Source organism: Tenrec ecaudatus, chromosome 2 (genome assembly GCF_050624435.1).
Source record: "Tenrec ecaudatus isolate mTenEca1 chromosome 2, mTenEca1.hap1, whole genome shotgun sequence".
In the NCBI taxonomy this organism is placed as follows: Eukaryota; Metazoa; Chordata; class Mammalia; order Afrosoricida; family Tenrecidae; genus Tenrec; species Tenrec ecaudatus.
In genome coordinates this window covers 72839067-72858977 of record NC_134531.1, presented here as the reverse complement: position 1 = coordinate 72858977, position 19911 = coordinate 72839067, and the positions used below count along the sequence as shown (strand labels likewise).

The following is a 19911-nucleotide window of genomic DNA, read 5'->3' as shown; positions in this document are numbered from 1 at the left end:
TTCAGCTTGCAAGGCTGACTTCCTACAAGACATCCCCAAGGAGGAGCCACATGGACCTACCCCGATGCAGCCCTGGGTGCTGGAGCAGCCGTGTGGAGAGCCCTGCCAGCACTGAGATACTTACATACTCACTGACTCAGCCTTCCTCCTTCAGTCAGCATCATTGCCTCTGCTTTGTGAGATGGAGGAGGACTTTGTGGACTGGTATTGGACATATGGGTTAATGGGCTAATGTTGGACTTGTGGGCTTGGGCAGCACTGGGTTGGGATGTTTTCTTGATGTGCACTTAACCTTCATATAAAACTCTCTCTTATACATGAGTTTCTGTGGATTTGTTTCTCTAAAGTACACACACACACACACACACACACACACACACACACAAGACCCCTGCCATCACTTCCCACACCCACAGAATGGAATTGGGCTCTTAAGCATGGTGACATCTACCTCCTGCATGTGAAGGTTCCCCAGTCCCCAGAGCGGATGTGTTAGAACCTGCAGGTGCCCTCTAACATAGGTGGGAGGCGGGAGCCAGGGCAACAACACAGTAAAGTGCTCCCAGGGAGGGACAACCGGAAACCTGCACTGAGGTGGTCCATAGGCAGTGCTTCTAGGGCTCAAAAAAGGGGTGTGAGTAGCCGATACATCGCTTACTGTTGTCGTTGTTGTTGTTAGGTGCCGTGAGTCCATTCCTCCTCATAGTGACCCTGCAGATAGCGGAACAAAACCCCGCATGGTCCCGTGCCATCCTCACAATCGCTGCTGTGGCTGCACCCGTTGCTGCAGCCACTGTGTCATCCATCTCATTAAGGATCTTCCTCATTTCTGTTGCCCCGCTCCCAAACAGGAGGTCCCTTTCCAGGGCCTGGTCTCTCCTGATAACATGTCCAAGGTATAGGAGACAAAGGCTCGCCCACCTCACTTCTCAGGAGCATGTGCTGTACTTCCAAGATTGATTGGTCTGTTCTCTTGGCAGTTTGCTGACTGGTAGTACCTTTCCAACGTTTGGTGGCAACTTTGCGCAAGCCCCACCCATACCTGAATCTGCTGGTAAAATTTCCCTCCAAATTTTCATCAAAGGGCAATTGCGGTGTCACCTTTGAGAATGAGAATGGGATAGGAACAGATAGGTGGGAACTGCACCTGTGGGTCCCAGAACTCGGGCTGCTGCCTGCATGTGTGGGCCTGTTTTACCACCCGTGGGACACCGAGCACTGGGTACAGACATACAGCTAAAGGTTACGGATGCATTCGGAATTCGGGTCCGAGATAGGGTATCTTCTGTGATCCCCGAACATGCAACCTCATCTGCTGAGGGGCTGGAGTACAGCTTCCCTATGGGATTCAGCTCCTTTGTGCTTTTCACTTCTCCACCTGGTGTCGGGATTTCAAATTACAGGAGATGCAACGCGCCTGCTCAGCCTCCTGAACAAAGAGCACTGTACTGCAAGCTGGCAGTGCAGCGGACCCAGGCATCAGCAGTGCTCCTCCTAGGTCACCCCCCGGGCCCCAGCTGGTCGCACCGTATGCTGTCCTAGAGGAAGTGTCCTGGGGAAAAGTTTACATAGAGGTTGTTTTCTCAGGAGTTGTGGTGCAGGGAACAGAGATAATAGATCCATCAACTCTGGGATTGCAGGCAAACATTGTGCAGAGAGAGAGAGCAAGTCTCATTTGGAATTCTAATTAGCAGAGTGGATGACAGAGGCAAGTGCAGCGCGGCCTCCAGTCTTGGACAGCCAGACACAGCCCCCACCCTTGGGTTTCCACGAGTTGCCTCTGGTTTATGAGCAATATACGCACGCGTGTATGAGCACACACGCAGCTTGTTACCTTTCCATGGGACCATAAGCAACATCAGATATATTCTCTACATCACACACACACACACACACACACACACACGACATTCTACGTATAGTGTAGATACACCATCAACAAGAAGCTCACTGCTATCCAGTCAATTCTGACTCATAGGGATCCTGTATAGGGTTTCTGAGACTGTAAATCTTTACAGGGCCAGATAACCGCATCTTTCTCCCTTGTAGCAACTAGTGGGTGTGAACTGGGTAGCTACCCAACCACTAACCTCTACATCCACAATAAGGTAAACAGTATTTGGTGAGATGATAAAACCTCATTGTATCAGGCTGACATCAGGAAAAGCTACCCCTTCAAGACCTACACTGCCCTGTTTCCACACTCACTGTTTGGGATCTCACATTCCCAGTCTGGTCCCATGGCCATTTCTCTCAGCCCTCACCATGACCCTCACCAAACTCACCTGCATCACAGTATCTTTTAGGGAGCTCCTATTTCTGCCAACAGTCCCTGAAATGATTAAGTTTTTTTTAAGTCTTCTTTTCCACGCCCCTATGTAAGAGCCTCATCATAAATCAGCAAAGAGAGGAAAGTGAACAGATTCTGTAATTTTGTAAATCCTCACTAGGGATCTGGTGGACTGGGGCACAGGAGAAATGGTTCAGACCTGTGTGCGGTGATGGGGGGCACTAAGGGATGTGGGAAAGCAAGGTGGGGACAAAGTTGCTACAGCAGAAAGGGAGGAAGTGAGGGCAGGTCCCAGGATAAGGAACTGCCTGCAGATGGGAGTGAGTGCCCGATTTCCAGACTGGTGTTGTCTACTAGACCTTCGTGTGATGATGACATCTTATACACCTGTGCTGCCCAAGTGGGTCGCTACTGGTCACCTGTGCCATGGAGCAGGTTAAAGTGTAGCGAGTGTCACTAAGCAACTGAATTCTTAATTTAAGTGTAGACAGCTCCATATTAGAACTCGTGGCTCACTATTGTTTATCAGCCCTCTGCCTTCTCTTTGCTCATGAAACCCCAGTTTTGCTGTGGCATTTGGAAGCCAAGTGCTTTATTAAAGAGAATACTGAACTCCTTCCAAGTTCTGTGGGCTGAGGGTAGGTGAATCTAGATATGCCTAAGTCTGTTATGGTAATTCTATTCCCCTTAACTAGTGATTGGCTTAGGAGTGGGAAAAATTATGCAAATCAGAACTATGGACTCCAGGAGGAAGTCTGTGGGAGGATGCCGAGTGTTCTTTTTAAACTTACAAAGAAAGGTTCATAAAGAGGGATGGTCTTTCTTTTGATCCTGAAATGTTTATGTGAGGCTACGATTCCCGGAGTTGATAACGTCATCTTACACTTAGGAGGCAACAAAGACCAGGTGCTGAAGATGGTTGATCTAAAAGACAGAATGAACCTGGGTCTTCAACGGCATTGTCAAATCACATCATCAGCAACCTTGGGATTTCCCACTTTTGTTGCTATATAAAATAAGAATTTGCTTATTAGGAAAGATATATTGAGCTTGGTATTTGGTTAAATGCAATAAAAACAAACAAACAAACAAACCCAACTTTCTGTTTGAGGAGGGGACTAGCAAGTGTTGGCATGCAGTCCATGTTTCTGCTTCCCACGCCGACGTGAAGCTCCCCACCCCCTCCCATACTTGTTCTCAAGCCAGTGTTCCAAGAAGCTCCTGAAAAACTATTGGAGATAGCGTGCTAGATAAAAAAATCAATTCGCTATTTCAGCGCAGGGGCAAAATAATACAAATATCTACTTTGCCACCCACTAACCACCCACCAACATTTCTTCCCTATGGTCTCGTTGGAAAAGGTTTCTGTAAAATCAACACTACATCACTACCATGGCACCAACAGACACAAACCGTTCCAATATGCCTGAATAATCAGGGGAAAGAGGCTGGCCTTGGACCAAGGGCAGAAAATGAGTTCTTTCTCAAAAGTTGATTAACGCTTGGAAGGGAAGTCACTTACACAGGAATCCTTATTTGAATATAATGGAGCAAAAATGCTCTTTTTATTAATCTGATGTACATTAACTAGCTTTGCAGTTGTTACATGTTAGGTATCTGGCATATAAATGTATACACACGTCCACACTTGATAGGTTTATGCTGTACACAGAGTCACCCCACACAGAGCATGCCCTTTCACAAGGATACAATGGCTGTCTCAGGACATTTGTTAAAACACACTCGGTCAAACATTTTGGCAAATCGGGAATCTGACAAAGAGGAGCATACCAGAAAGATGAGTTCACAACGGGACCAGCTGTACTTAAGATGAAAATCCAGAAAACTGGAACAGAATTTATTGGGGTTCACACATGCAGCACATATATACATACAGTACACCAGGGCAAGTGGAACATACGCAGCAGGATATTGCACAGAGCAGTACCAACAGAAAACAAACAAACATATCCAAACACTAAAACCAGGACAGAACCACTGCCCAGGTCTCGTTGCAGAAGAGAATGGAGTGCAGGCTTAGTGTGTGTGCACATTGGAAGCTCCTTTGAAGGAAAGACAAAAAGACCTCTTCTAGGATTTTATTTACAGTATCTTGACGTTAGCAAAGGACATGTGATGTGTTCAATGTGGTCCTGGGTCAGGGGAAAGAGACAGAACTCTATTTTTGGATGCTAACAAAGCATCGATCAAGAAAGAACATTTCTTTTCTTCTCCTGTGTGATTTAGACCATCAATTAGGTGCCATAAATGGACATGTAAAACAATAGTGCTGGAAACGACACAAAACCAAGCTGTCATTGTATAGAGGCAGCCCTGTCGAGGGTCAAAGGCAAGGATAGAGTTTTGAACTTCTCCTTGGGCTTTACTGTAATAAGATTTCACAACTTCAATCCGGTTTTAGATTTTCAGTTTAGTTTGCAAAGCAATATAAATAACCAATCATCTGTACAGACCCCTGAGAGAATAAGACTCATAGATTGATGGATTCTCTGCCCTGTGGGTCCTGTTATATAGCAATACAAGTGTAGAAAGAAACCCTGTGTTGAAATGAGGCTATGCCTGGTGTTTCCTTCCCTTATGGGCAATGCTGACCTTGAGACTTGTGGGGCTCAGTTCAAGGACAAATGTGGCCTGGTTCTATAGCTGCGGCAGGGCTTTCGAGAGGGGAATGCTGGTAACTGTTTAGTACTTGGCTGCAGGAGGAGTGGGTGGATTCATAGCCACTGTCCATTTCGGTGGTGTAAATACTCCCACGATAGCTGATTTCAGGCTACATATCTGATTCCACTGAACTTGTAGCGGAGAAGATATGTACCGTAATACATCATTATATAGTATTTCAACCACACAGATACATAGAGACCAAGGAAACATTACTTCAAGATAATAGTAAAATATAATAGTTGGCAAGTTTGGGTGAGTTCTGAATAGGTATTACTTTAATTTTAAAACATATTTTGTTAATTTACTTTTTAGCAATGGCTACGTTGAACAACTTACTCCCTAAATTCCTGACATCTTAGCCATTGCTCTGATGAGCTACACTGAACTTGTTCCAGAATACCACTGGACTTTGATGACCGTAGCCTTGGAGAGCCAGCTGGGCCAACCACTCTCCCAGGCGGCACGGGAAAGCTGCATAGGAATCTGCCCCCCTGCTTTCAGGATAGGTCACTAGCGTGATGTTAAACTCTGCTTGAATGTGAATCGAGGGCCCAGGGCTGCGTTCTCTTTGTTCAAACTCGGTGCCGTCTTGGCTTTAAGGAGAGCCTAAACATCATAGGGCAGGCAGAGAATGGGCCACCTCTGCAATGTCCACGTCTGCAGGCATGAAGACATGGGGTTGACATCGGCTGCTCAATGAATCCTGAGAACCAAGCTGAGGCTAACCTGTCCTTCGAGAGTTGACCTAACCTCCAGGAGCCAACGGCTGAACCCACAGGCTTCTACCCCACAGATGGGCCCCTTTGGTATTTCTTGCCAACCGTGCCTATCCCATCGTGCCCCAGGAGCGGATAAACAGCTGGGTAGGACTGTGTGCCCAGTCCCTGCTCCATTCTTGTTCTGCATCCTCCCCGCATCTTCTGGGGCCCCAGAAGCAGCAGTAGAGCTTAGCTTGGCTCCTGTGCAGTGCTAGACTCAAGAGCAGGCCAGAGCAGAGAAGGAGAGAGGAATTGCACATACCCTGCTGGGAGGAGGGAACAAAGCGATCAGTAGTGGGTAGGTGAGGAGGTTTGGGTGAGGGGTGGAAACTGAAGCTGCGAGAGGATAGAGGGTCCCTAAAAACCACCCTCTCAGCTCCGCCTCTCGTCAGGGCCCTGAGGTGCAGTGGTCCTCTGGAGCTTTCAGACTTTGTAATGACTATGCACTGCTTTTGAATTGAACTCTGGAAACGCCTGGGCCACTTGCTGTCAGAGCTTGTTTTCTGGGTGGCTTATCTGCTGAGAGGAGAGGGGAAGAGCTGCTTTAGGATATCTGACTCAGTCACGAAGCTTCCAAATCAGAAAGGAAACACGCCAGGAAGCCAGGGGAAGGGGCAACAGCTGCGGGATTCGCTGACTCTGCTCTGGAGGGAAAAGTCCAGCACTTCCCACTCGCTGGGGAAGAGACTCAGGCAGGCTGGCACTCACCCTCCAGCTCTGGGCCCCGCAGAGCACCTTCAAGAAAAGGGGGCTGCTTCTGACCGCGCATCTCTGAAAAGGTTAGGCTATCTTTCCCTAGAATAATCCTGCAACTTCCCGCGGACGCATTTAAAGTGGTAGCAGATGTGTGGTTTTGTCTGTTCTCTTTTCCCAAATATTGGTTTATTTGTCTTCCTATGAAAAGCCCGATACTTGCGGGGCTTTCTTTGTCGGTCAAAGCTTTTTATATCTGTGTACGGAATATTTTCTGTACTGCCCGCTTTATTGGTGGTAAGTTGTTTTAAGTTGGGAAAAGTCATGCCGGTGCGTTGGGTCGGGGGTTGGTTTGAGTGTATTAGGGATCACCAGGCAACCCTTTAGTCTTCTTCCTTCACCCTTTCCCAGCCACTCACACCGTTTTCCCTAACCTCATTTGAAGCCGGCAACTAGTTCCTTATCCCCATGCAGCACGCTGCGTCCCTTCCTAGAGCTCAGCACATATTTACTGAATAATCATGTGACATGGCAACAAATCAGAGTATGTTCTACCTGGCTTTCCCTCAACCTTACTGAAACTGGGGCCTAAACAGATGCTTGGACTAGGTCCTTGTATCCCAAATCCCGGGGTTCCTAAATGGGATCTCAGGTCGTTGGACAAAGTGGAGGAGGATTGAAAGAAGCGGTGGCAGTGGCTCTGTGACTGGTTGGTGAGAGACTGTTGACAAGAGGGATAGTCAATATTTAGAGTAAAAGAACATTACACAGAAAACCACTCCATCCCTGGCCAGCACAGTGAAGGGACACCCAACAGCTCCAGGAGAGAACGGACACTTTCCTTGCAGCTCCATGACACAGATCACAAGAGGGGCATTGCTCAAAGCACAGGCTTTGCCCCCAACCAAACCAAACTCACTGCCATCAAGTCCCTGCTGACTCATGGTGACCCCTGTGGCTTTCCAAAACTCTGATTGTTCATGGGAGTAGAAAGTCCAATTTTTCCCCCGAGGAGCTGTTAGTGGTTTTGAACTGCCGACCATTCAGGTTGAAGTCCAATGTGTAACCACAAACCCCCTGAGATGTACAGTCCATTTCAGAGTACCCTACAGTGCAGATTTCTCTTTGCTGCTGCAACATGATTGGTATTTGTGTGGGTTTGATAGCTGGGTTACATTTGGCATGGTGTGGGGGTTAAAGGGAAGTCAGAAATATAGCCAGAGTGCCCTTGACAACCACTCAGTTCTCCTTCTACGATTCCACGTGAAGGCCAAATTCAGACCTTCTTGGCTTTAGAGCCTTTGATACCTGAGCAGGTGAGGTGCTTGATCGGCGGGAGAGGGAAAGGCCATTTTAACAGAACAAAGTGAGAGACTTTGTATTCTATTTTGGTTGGCAGAAGAAACCAAAAGGTATTTTCACGGGATGCTTCTTAAACGAGTCCCAAGTTTAGAACATTTCAACCATGCCCAAATCTCTTCACTGGAAACTTCTCAGACATATGTAACTCACTACTGGGGATTGGGGAGATTCTAGATGGATTCCCAAGAGTTGTGGAGAAATTCTGGATAGGAGTGAGACATACACCCACTCGTCATTTATGGACACGGTTAAGCTCCAAAGAGCAGGATCTTTTGCAAATATGGGGAAGAGCCCTGTCGGATCACAGCAAGGAGGATGACTACCTCCTCTCATAACTGCCAAATAGCATGCTGACCTAACTGCCAACGCACAGAGATTTATAGCCCAGCCAAGTTAGCATAGAAACTTAATCATCAGGGCCAGTGTCATTCCTGCCAGACATACGCCGTTCACGCGCAACATAACGGGACAATCAGTGCTTCACGATTGTCGTCAGCTTGAAACATCAGACCACGGTGAGTGAGGAGCTGGTGCACTGGAGCAAGGGGGCGTGACTGGTGTCCAGCTTTCATCCTTCTTTTGAATCGAGATGGGAGGAGATTATAGTTGCCCGCAGCCTGCTCCACGGCCAGAACTGAGAGCTTCTGTTTATTTCATGCTGGATCTTAATCGCCTGCTGAATCCAGAACAAGCCAGACAGGCCACACCGCATACTTTGGTTGCCACTTGAGCTCTCTCAGAAAACACGAGAAGGGAACAATGTGAGGGAGGCAGAGAAAACTGCACGTCAGGTGGAAAGGGAGATAGCCAAGAAGGTCTGTGACCACAGACTGCCCAGGAGATTAGAATATTCCTGTTGGGCCACCATGGCAGCTTGGATGATTAGGTCAGAAATGGTCCTTCGGAAGGGGATACATGGTGGCAGGTCCTGGGAAGGTGGGTCCCACCGTTTCTTTTTATTTCTATGCTGTCCCAACCTCACCTCCAGATAAAATTCTGCTGCGTGGGAGATACTTTCTGCATTTGAATCTACAACAGACATTTCTGCGAGGAATGACAGTCCAGCGAGCCAAACCAACTGGGAAAGCGAGTGTGTCGCGCCTCTGCACGCTTCCATTACTCCCTTTCAGGGTTGGTGGAAATACGCGTCTTAACGTTTGCACATCGTATGGTCAACTGAAAACCCAGCTCAGGTCCCTACAGGTGTCTTTTGAAAGAAGCCAAATCAAGGAGGAGTGAGGCGGGAAGAGCAGTACATAAAAGAGCAGGATGCTGGGTACTTTCTTGGGTGCTGAGACCCCTGGCTGCTCTCCGATAATGTGGCCGGAGGCAGAAAAGAGAGGGGCTTCAGGAATCACCTGCCTGTTGGTTGCTATCTTGTCACTAGGCTTTGTCTAGGCTTGATGGAGTTCCCTTCTCCCTGTTCCTGTGTAGTTTTGAGGTCGAGCTTTCCTGCTGTTTCAGGCCTTGAGCATCTATCCCAGGGGAACGGTCTTCTTCCTGTTACCCCCCCCCTTCCCCCGCCCCAGCGACAGCAGGCTGACCCGGCTCTGCTTATAGACATGAATTACTGCAAGGGGGAGTCAATTAACGACTTACAATAATGAAAGGAGTTTTTCAGAGACTCAACTCTGCAGCCAGGAGCCTTAGGAGGGGCCCGGAGTTGAGCCTGCTCTGAATGTCCTATTGGAAACAAAGGTTCTCCCATCCTGGAGGCCCCAGGCTGCCACCCTGCTGGAAATGCCAATCATGCGTAACAAGGGTCACCCTCTAGGAAAACAGAGAGAGAGAGAGTTAAAGAAGGAATAGTGTTTAACTGTGGGCTTTTTGCTCCCAGCTGCTGGTCCTCACAGCAAGTCCACATGAGGCTTGGATTTCAAAGCCGGCATGTGAAAGCAGGCGCTTGTGGGAGGAGCCAGCTGGAGAGGTGAGAAGGTCATGTCCCTGATAACTGACCCTGCTGACCCCCCTCTTCCAGAGCCAGGAAGATTCCAGAGGTAAACTGCACAGCCAGCCAGCCACCAGGAGAGGTTGTCCCTCCAGGACAACAGGCAGGCTGTGACTTTCCCAGACCTAGCCAGGAGAAGCCAGTGGAGAGGAGCTGGAGTCAGGTGCCATCTAGCTGGGACGCTGTGTCTCCACCACGGGAAGGAGGGACTCATGGGACCATCTTGCTTTTCTCAATAGCTGTAGGTGTGACTTTCTTCCCAGCTTGCTTGACTAGATGCCAATGTTATTTATTTATATACCTTTTTTTTTTCAGGTTCCTGGGTGGCACAAACGGTCAGCGCTGGGAGGCACACCCCAACGTTGGTGGTTCGAGCCCACCCAGCCCTCTGTGAAAGAAAAGTCCGGAGATCTATAAAGCTTACTCTTAAGACACCCTTCGGGGCAGTTCTGCTTTGCCACACAGGATGTCGCCGGAAGTTGGGATCAATTCACAGGCAATGGGTTCGTGGCGTTGGGTTCGTAAGGGTTTTGTAGAGATTGGCCGGCCAGTTCTAGCCTCGAGTTGCGCTGGTCCAATTGGCAGAATCAGGGAAGCAGCAACGGTTTTTAGGAAATGGCTCCCCCCCCCCCCTATCTAGAAATCGGCTATCTGGCCATATCAGGGGAGCTTCCGAGTGGCAGCCCCTCTCCGGTTGCCACCCATCCTGAACCTCTCACCCGCAGGCACGGATACTCCCTCATCACTTCCAGCCATTGAAGGGGCTTCCCCATAGAAACCCCGCAGCCCACTCTGATCTCGGCCGGCGCTCTGGGCAGAGCCTTTCCTTGGCGCTGCTGTCGCCCTCAGCAGTTACCGTCACCGGCCCCACAGAGCCCCACCCAGCGTCAGCGGCTGGGTGTCCTTTGCTAAGAAAACAGGAAGTATCACTGAGTTTGGGGACAGAGAGAGAGAGAGAGAGAGAGAGAGAGAGAGAGAGAGAGAGAGAGAGAGAGAGAGAGAGAGAGAGAGAGAGAGAGAGAGAGAGAGAGAGAGAGAGAGAGAGAGAGAGAGAATATCCCTCTCATCAGCACAGATGCAGCAGCCTGCCTCTTGTCTTGGCGGTTAGTGGTGAATAGCAGGTGGGACCATTTCTTCCACCAGCACAGACCTCTTATTTTTCAGCCCTCAGCCCCTTGGGACGGCTGGGCTGCCTTCAGAACCTTAGGAAACCCACAATGTCTACAGAGGCAGGGACATCACAGCTAGGAAACACATGGAAAAGGGAGATGGGGCGAAGTCACCTCAGGGGCAAGATTGTATGCATCCAGAGTCTCGTCACAGCCCAGGAGTTTGCATTCTGACACCTGCCCACCTTCCCAGGTATGAAAAGCCTGAAGCCTTGAGCCGGCCGGCAGGATTGGCACAGGGCGGAGGAAGATGCAGGCGGCATGGCTTTGCTCCCGGTTACATCAGGACCTGGGTTCGTGTGTCGGGCAGGCGCAGCCCCACGAGTCCGCCACACACGAGCACAGTGGACGCCAGCAGGATGGGGATGGCTTTGGTGATGCCGACCAGGGAGCCGAATATTAGGTTTCCGAGGACGGCTGCCGCTTTGCACAGAGCATTCAGGAAGCCGAAGCCTGTAGCCCTGCAAAGCAAAGAGACAGACAAGGTTGGGGAAGAGACCTCCAGGATTCCAGCCGCAAACCTACGGCCAGGGTGGGATGTTGTCAGTGACCAGGTAGATTGCATTGCTTAGAATCTGAACGGGAGACGGGCTAGATAGACTGTTGCCAGCAGGCCTGGAAGTGGACTTGCTATTTTGTTTAGAGCAGTGGTTCTCAACCTTCCTAATGTCGTGACCCTTTAATACAGTTCCTCGTGTTGTGGTGATCCCCCGACCATAAAAGTAATTTCATTGTTACTTCATCACTGTAATTTTGATACTGTTATGAATCATAATGTAAAAATCTGATATGCAGGATGTATTTTCATTGTTAGAAATGAACATAATTAAACATAATTAAAGCATAATGATTAATCATAAAATAGTATGTAATTATATATTGTGAGATCTTTATGTGTTTTTTTATGATCTTAGGTGACCCCTGTGAAAGGGTCGTTCAACCCCCAAAGGGATCTTGACCCACAGGTGGAGAACCACTGGTTTAGGGGACACTCAGAATTTCAGAAACATCCCTATTTAATAAAGAAAATTCAAAATTTATTTCTTAAGTGAAAAAATGTATGAAAACACACTCCTTACAGAAATTCTTTTACCAGGGTTGGAAACAGACATGCTAATTCCACATTTGTGAGACTGGTTATAGTCATCATCTGTTCAACTGTCATGGTCATGACTCTTCATGCCGAAATTATTCCACCACTGCTCATAGAAGCTCAGTATCCCTTAAAGGAATACCCCCCACTCCCACTTAGAGCCCTCCTATCTACTTCTGTCTCTGACTTACTTCCCTAAGCACAATGTTTTCAAAGTTCATCTATGTCACAATGTGTTTTAGGAATTCATTTGTCATCATGGTAGAGTAATAGTCTAGTGTATGTATAGACCACATTTTGTTCTTAAATTATTTTTAACCGCTGTCTTCCCATAAGAGTAAATGAGTAAATGCTGGATTTCTAACCAGAAGGCAAGCAGTTCAAATCCACCAGCTGCTACAAGAGGCAGATGAGGCAGTTCATTCTGTATAGAGTTACAGACTCGGAAATCGCACGGGCACGTCTACCCTGCCCCACAGGGCCAAGATTTGTACTCTATGGCTGTGGATTTGATTTGGGGTCTTATCAATTCTCTTTAGCTTGATTAATGGATCAGCTTTTAACTACATTAAAACCCCAACCAATTGAGCCAATTCCAACTTGGTTATAGATTTGGCTTTGAATTGCATCAGCAAAGAGTCACTAAGTCCACATAGGAGAAGTACAAAAACATCAGTGACTGAAGGATTGTAAATCATATAATCTGAAGTCAAAGGAGGGAATAGTGTCACAGCCTTACTTGTGAGACTCTGGTGTCCAGAAGGCTATGAAGGACAGTGGGAGCCCAAGATACATTGGTGGGATCTACACAGGAAAGAAGTTTCTGGTGATTTCCCTGTATCCATAATAGAGGGATGGGAGGAAAGAGTCCATTGGAGAGATGACTATAAAAGATCAAAATGATAAGCCGGACTTGAACGGTTAAAACCTTGTCATTTGACATGCCCCACTGATAAGCATTAGGCCTGATCTGGTTTTCAACATTTTCTGTATTTGTTTGTTCCTATTGGGCTTGACCTCAGATGTGCTTTGTCATTGGGGGTCACCCTCTTGAATTTTTGTTATGTTTTTCAGTATATGAAACCCAGGATTGATGAGCCTATAGGGACAGCAAGTAGAAGAGGAAGTTTCAGTGGGGGTATCGTGGCGGGGGCAGGTAAAAGGGAGCTGATGTCAAGGAGTTCAAGAAGGAAAAATGATGTTTTGAAACTGATTGTGGTAGCAATTGTACAATTCTGCTTGATGTGATTGAACTATGGAATGATATGATATCAGTTCTACCTTGTCCTATAAGGTCACTGTGAGTTGGCATTGACTTGATGGCAATGAGTTTTGTTGCTTGGAGGCTGTAAATTCAGGCTGGATTCAGAAGAAGACATGGAATAGGGATATCATTGCCGACATCCAATGGATCTTGGCGAAAACAGAGACTACCAGAAAGATGTTTACTTTTGTTTCAGTGACTCCGGCAAAGCACTTGACAGTGTGGTTCATAATAAACTATGGATCGCTTTGAGAAGAATGAGAATGCCAGAACACTTCATTGTGCTCATGGAGTATTTGTACATGGATTAAGAGACCGTTGTGTAAACAGAGCAAGGACTACCGCATAGTTTAAAATCAGAAAAGATCTGCATCAGGCTGTCGGCTCTCATTATACTGTGTGCTGAGCAAATATCAATCTGAATGTGGGGCGAATCACCAGAGAAGCTGGGTTATATGAAGAAGAATGTGGCATCAGGAATGGACGAAGGTCATTTCCAACCAGCAGTATGCAGACGACACAACCGCGCTTGGTGAATGAGAGGAGGACCTGGAGCATTTAGTGATGAAGGTCAAGGATCACAACATCCAGTATAGATTACAACCCTAAAGAAGAGCAACATTCTCACCACTGGACCAGTAGGTAACAAACATGACGACGAATGGATAAAAGATTGAAGTTGTCAAGGATTTTGTCTTCCTTGGATCCACAACCAATGCTCATGGAAGCAGCAGTCAAGAGAGCAAAAGACATTGCATTGGGCAAATCTGCCGCACGAGTCCTCTTTAGAGTGTTGAAAAGCAGAGATGTTACTTTGAGGACTAAGGTGAGCCCTGCCTAAGCCATGGTATTTTCAATTGCCTCGTCCGCATGTGTAAACTGGATATTAATAAGGAAGACCCCTATAAAGAACGGATGCATTTGAATTGAACTGAGGTCTAGAGAAGAATATTGAAAGCACCACAGACTTCCCAAAGGACAAACAGATCTGTCTTGGCAGAAGTGTGGCCTGAGTGACTCTTAGAGGCCAGGATGGCGAGACTTTATCTGATATACTTTGGACATGTTGTTAGGAGAGTCCAGTCCCCGGAGAAGGACAGCATGCTTGGTAACATACAGATAATCCGTTCAGTGAAAAAGAATAAGTCTCTCAGTGAGATGGATGGACACAGTGGCTGCAACACTGGGCTCAAGCACAAGAAATGTGAGGATGGCGCAGGACTGGGCAGGGTTTTGTTCAGTTGTGCAGGAGTCATTAGTCAACAGGACCTAACAACAATAGGTTGTCAATTGTGTATGGGAACAGACAGCTTCATCTTTCTCCCTTGGAAACCAGGGATGGCCGAGCAGGAGCCCTCATCTTTGAGACATCAGGGAAGTAAGCTGTGATGCTCTCTTCCCACATGTGTCTTGCTGGCTGGCCCCAGGCTGGATGGGCTCCCAATGAACCAATATAACATATCTGTATAGTCTCATCCCAGTTCTGTGCTGGAAATCAAGTCTAAGCACAGGAAAGAGTCAGATTGTGGCCCAAAGAAGCTCTTACTTATTATCTCCGCTGGGATTAGAAATGTGCCAGTATACAAGTAAAGCATACCTTGTTTATTTTCTCTCTTTTTTTAACCATTGTACTGGGAGCTCTTACAGATATTATAATAATCCATCATTCAATTCAAACAAGCATAATTGTACAATTGCTCCCACCATCAGTTACAACACACTTTCTTGCTTCCCACACCTTACCCCCCAGGAACCCTTATTATTATACGTTATTGTTTTTATGTAAATCTGCATCTTATACCAACTAGTGAATCCGTTCACCTACAATTCTGTTATTCATTCCTCTCAAGTGAGGTTATACTGACCTCATTGCTATCAGCTACTCCCCACCCTCGCACCCCTGCTTCCTGTACCCTCAGGGAATCATTACTCCCATTACTGTTTCTGAAGGGTTATCTATCTTGGCTTTCATACAACAAACAATCTTAATTATACACACGTACATAGGCAGGTCTAACAAGGTAAATGAGGTAAAACAAAGGCCATAATAATAAGTGAAAGAAATATTAAAGAACTAGAGGATAGTTATGTGGTTCATCAGTGCTATACTGCACCCTGGATATATTATCCTTCTGTGTGGCCCAACTGTGAGGGACTGTCCAACTTTCTTACAGGTGGGTTTTGGGTCTCCACTTCGTCCATGATGCTTCACATCAATTTGACTGCTTTACTTTGAACTTCTGATACCTATTCCCATTGACACTTTGTGGTTACACAAGTTGGTGTTCTTCTTCCATGTTGACTGTATTGCTTCCCTGCTCAATGGCCACTTGTTTAATTTCAAGCCTCTAAGTCCCCAGATGATATGCCCTTCCATAGCTGGGCACCATCAGCTTTCTTCACCACATTTGCTTATGCACACATTTTGTCTTCAGCAATCATGTTGAGGAGGTGAGTATCATACAGGTAGGATTTAAATAGAGGCCTTATATTTGCACACACACACAGACAAATATACCTATTTATATAAATTTATATAATTACATACCTTGCTTCATAAGCATACTTTTGGGGGGAAATGAACTGTTTCCTCTTATTGCACTAAACATGATTTTGAGAAAGGAAACATACTTCTGTTCATATGAGTGCAGTAGGACCTTATACTAGGCGAGGGCATGCGTTTTCTTCTGCCCCTATGCCAGTTCTGCTTTTTGCCTGCCAGTCAGTATCTGAATGTTTTCCAGGCGCATCAGATGCAGAGTAGTTTTCTGATACCTTTCTTCCCCTATAAGGAAATGCATCTTGTAGGCTGTAAAATGTAGCATTTAATACATACCCTTCTCCAATTGAAAAATCAAAGCTTTCTTTGAACAAGCCATAACTCTTACTTATCATTACTATGCTCTTCCTAGTGTGTTTCCTGTGTGCTTCTCATGAATGAAGAAATGTATCAGTGTTACCGGCAGCCCTCACTCTTTGTGTCCTAAGAAGGAGCACTCTTGCCTGGCCCCGTGGCTGAGTGCAGGGCTTGTGATGTCACTGATTAGAAGAGACCAAGTAAAGATCAAGACATGCACCAAACTGAAAAACCCAAACCAAACTCTCTGCCACTGAGCCAATGCTGACTCATAGTAACCTGCATATTACAGGGCAGAACTGCCCCTGTGAGTTTCCTGGAACTGCCCCTGTGAGTTTCCTGGACTATAATTCTTTACAAGAACAGAAGGCCCTGTCTTTCTCCTCAAGAGTGGCTGGTGGTTTTGAACTGCTGATCTTTTGGCTAGCAGCCTAATCTGTAATCCCTATGTCACCGGGGTTCCTCAGACATCTACAGAGAAGAGTAAATAAGTAAGTAAATCCATGAAGTTGCCAGAGTAGGCGGATGCTTGGAATGGAGAGAGGGTGCAATGGATTGAATTGTGCCCTCCATGCATTGAAATCCTGGCCATAGGCTGCTACAATTCAATTATATAACCAAATCAGTTGGCTTGGGTCAAGCGGATCACCCACCATAATGTCGTCTAGTATGACACAATCATTTTCCATGATGCAATACGACCAGTCAGTCAGTTGAAGCCATACTGAAGTAAGGCAGATCCTAAAACTAATCATTTCTGGTTCTAAAATGAGCAGGGCGGACACATCCACATGAATCCTCACGTACACAGGGGAAGGTAGGAGTGAATGAGTGCCTGGGGCTGCCTATGAAGACATAATCGACATAGTTGAGTCCCTGACTTGGACTTTGAGCCTTCTGAACCATGAGAGAATAGGTCTTTGTCCCTTAATGCCCTCTACATGCATACTCTTTATGGCATCACCAGGAAACTACCATGGAGGATGGGATGGAATCTCTGATTGTGAGACACGGGAACTTCCTGACATGACTGTTCTTGTCTGTTTGCTTCAAAAAGAGTAACAATGGTAAATACCCCACAACATATAAGGAAACTTAATATATTGGGAACTATTTTAACAAGAAATTGTTTTAGGTTGCATTGCTGGACATCAAAGTGTCCTCAAGGACAATGATGGCATCTACCTTCCCCCATTTCCCCACCACCCCAAAGCCAATTGGGTTTAGGGTCTGTCTTACATTGCATAGCCTCCACCGATGGATCACATTACATACGGATGCCGGAAAGGCCTTCGGCTGTGTGGGTCATATCAGACTATGGAGAGCCTTGAGCAGAGTGAGAATTAAAGAATCTTTCATGGCACTCATGCAGAGCTTGTTCCTGGATCAACAGGTAGTTGTGAAAACAGTACCAAGGCATACTGCCTGGTTTCGTATCAGGAAAGTTGTGCGACAGGGTGGTGTCCTCTCGCGATACTTTGTTCAATCTGTATGCTGAGCAGATCATCAGGGAAACTGGATTATATGAAGGAGGCGATGTCAGGATTGGGGGAAGGCTTATTGACAACCTTCACTATGCAGATGGCACACCCAGCGTGCTGAAGTTGAGGACTTGCAGCACTGGCTGATGAAGGTCAAGGACTACAGCCTTCGGTTTGGATTACAACTCAATGCCAAGAAGACCCAAGTCCTTACAACGGGACCAAGTGGAGAAAAGACGGAAGTTGTCGAGGGTCTACAATCAATGCTCATGGAAGCATCAATCAAGAGATCAAAAGACATACTTCATTAGGTAAATTTGCTTCCAAATTGGGGATAAGAAAGGAGACTACAATGACCAACAACCTCCTTTTCATGGTTGGGTTCATGAGGAAACATCAGGCAGTAAGACAGACAAGAGAAACGTTTAGCAGGAGGAAGGCACACGGTTAGAACGTATTATATAGACTGGGTGCAAGTTTTCTGCGCTGTGAGATTTTCAAAACGTCCAGGTGTTGAGCAGAGTAAAGAAGGACCGGATGCAGCAGCCTGGCGGGAGCACCACACGATGGGAGTGGAGAGGAAATGTCCAGATCGCAAAAGGACCTGAGACACCACTCATTCCAACGGCCGCGTTTTCCCATCCCAAACACCGGAGGTGCGGTTATCCTGTCTGGTTTTCTTGATGTGTGAAGAGATGCAGGGGTGCAGACCTTTAGGATGGAGCGCGGGAACCTCTCTGTCTAAACAGGCCTCAGGGGAGAGGCGTGGGCTGGTTAATTCCAGGCAGATGTTCTGATTTTTAACTCCTCCGGAAAAGCTCCTCATCACACAGCGCTGGGTGACAGCCACAGCTGCTGCGGACTAGCAGAGACTAGCAGGTGTAAATAATCAGGGTTTCAGACTCAAATCCTTTCTGAGATCATGTCTGCAATCGTGCCTACACAGGGGAAGGAGAAAGGGGGTCACCGACCAGGGGAAGGCAGGAACATACTGTTGGATGTACACCCACCAGATCCCCCCGCCAGGCTGAGGGTTTCCTTGCTGAGCTGGAGGGAGAGCCTGTGTCTCATCACTCACCAGTCACGGGGCTTCTCGCTCTGAGCTTCAGGCAGGAGGGGAAGAGAATGTTCACTGTAGGAGTCACAGTTGACTCAATGGCAGTGAGTTTGGATCTGGATCATCCCTAGTGCAGGAAGTATGCGTGGTGAGCTCCCTCAGGTCCACAAGGTGGCAACAGGGAGTCACGGCCTGGAGGAAGGACACGCAGGCACAGGCGGGTAGCCTCCATGACTGGATAACCCCAACTAGAGGGGACCAAACTGCAGAATTGCGTGTGAATGGATAGACTGGAATGTGGAAGGTATGGCAAAAATCAAACAGGGTTCCTGGGGGAGTAGGATGGGGGAGGGAGGGGATAAAGGAGAGCCGCTATCAAGGAGTTCAAGAAGAATGCTTTGAAACGGATTGTGGTAACAGTTATACAACAGTTTGCTGTGATTGAATGATGCAATGTTCTGATATCTGTAAGAGCTCCCAATAAAATGATTAAAATTAAATTTTTTTTACATCACCTGGGTTATGGGTAGAAGAGGCTGGGTGGTGCTGCATGGGAGAAGGACGGGCTTTCTATTCTAAACAGTTACAGTGCTGGAAACTCATAGCGAAAGTCTTCCCTGTCCTGCCGGGTCGTTATGAGTCGGCATTGGCTTGATGGTGGCGAGTGGGGGAGGGGTGCTGTGTGAGTTGCTGGGCTCACTGGTCACAAGCGGGCTTGAACTCCATCCCGAGGCGCGCTGGAGGAAAAGCTCATCATCTCCTGGGTGAAACCCTCTGGGACACAGCTTTGCTCTGATACGAAAGGGGTCACCATGGCTTAGAATAAACTTGAAGGCAGATGCTTTGCTTGGTGAATTTGGGGCTATGCTGATGGCTTTGAGTAGGGTCACAACTTTGGTTAAAAAGGGTGACAAACAGTCCTCCCTCAATGCAAGAACACTTGGCTCTAATAACCTGGCATTCTGTGATGCTTACCTTCCCGACACAATCGCTGAGCACAAAATGGGTGCAAAAGTCAATGTGGTGAAGAAGCTGATGGTGCCCAGCTATCAAAAAATACCATGTCTGGGGTCTTAAAGGCTTGAAGATAAACAAATGGCCATCTGCTGAGAAGCAACAAAGTCCACATGGAAGAAGCACAGCAGCCTGGGTGATCACGAGGCGTCAATGAGATCAGATATCAGGTAGCAGAAGACCCAGAATAAGCAATCATATCAATGGGAATGGAGTGGGGGGTAGAGTGGAGACCATCTA

The 19911-nt window shown here is 47.1% G+C and overlaps 1 protein-coding gene across 2 annotated transcripts in view; it reads right to left on the bottom strand.

Annotated features, from left to right (window-relative positions):
• Positions 1-4115: 4115 nt before the first annotated feature.
• SV2C (synaptic vesicle glycoprotein 2C) overlaps positions 4116-19911 on the bottom strand; it is a 310736-nt gene continuing 294940 nt past the window's right edge. For both annotated transcript variants that reach the window (XM_075541191.1, XM_075541190.1), the window contains exon 13: positions 4116-11366. In XM_075541191.1, the coding sequence (XP_075397306.1) occupies positions 11183-11366 (184 nt within the window). In that variant the 3' untranslated portion in view covers positions 4116-11182. The remainder of the gene's footprint in view (positions 11367-19911) is intronic.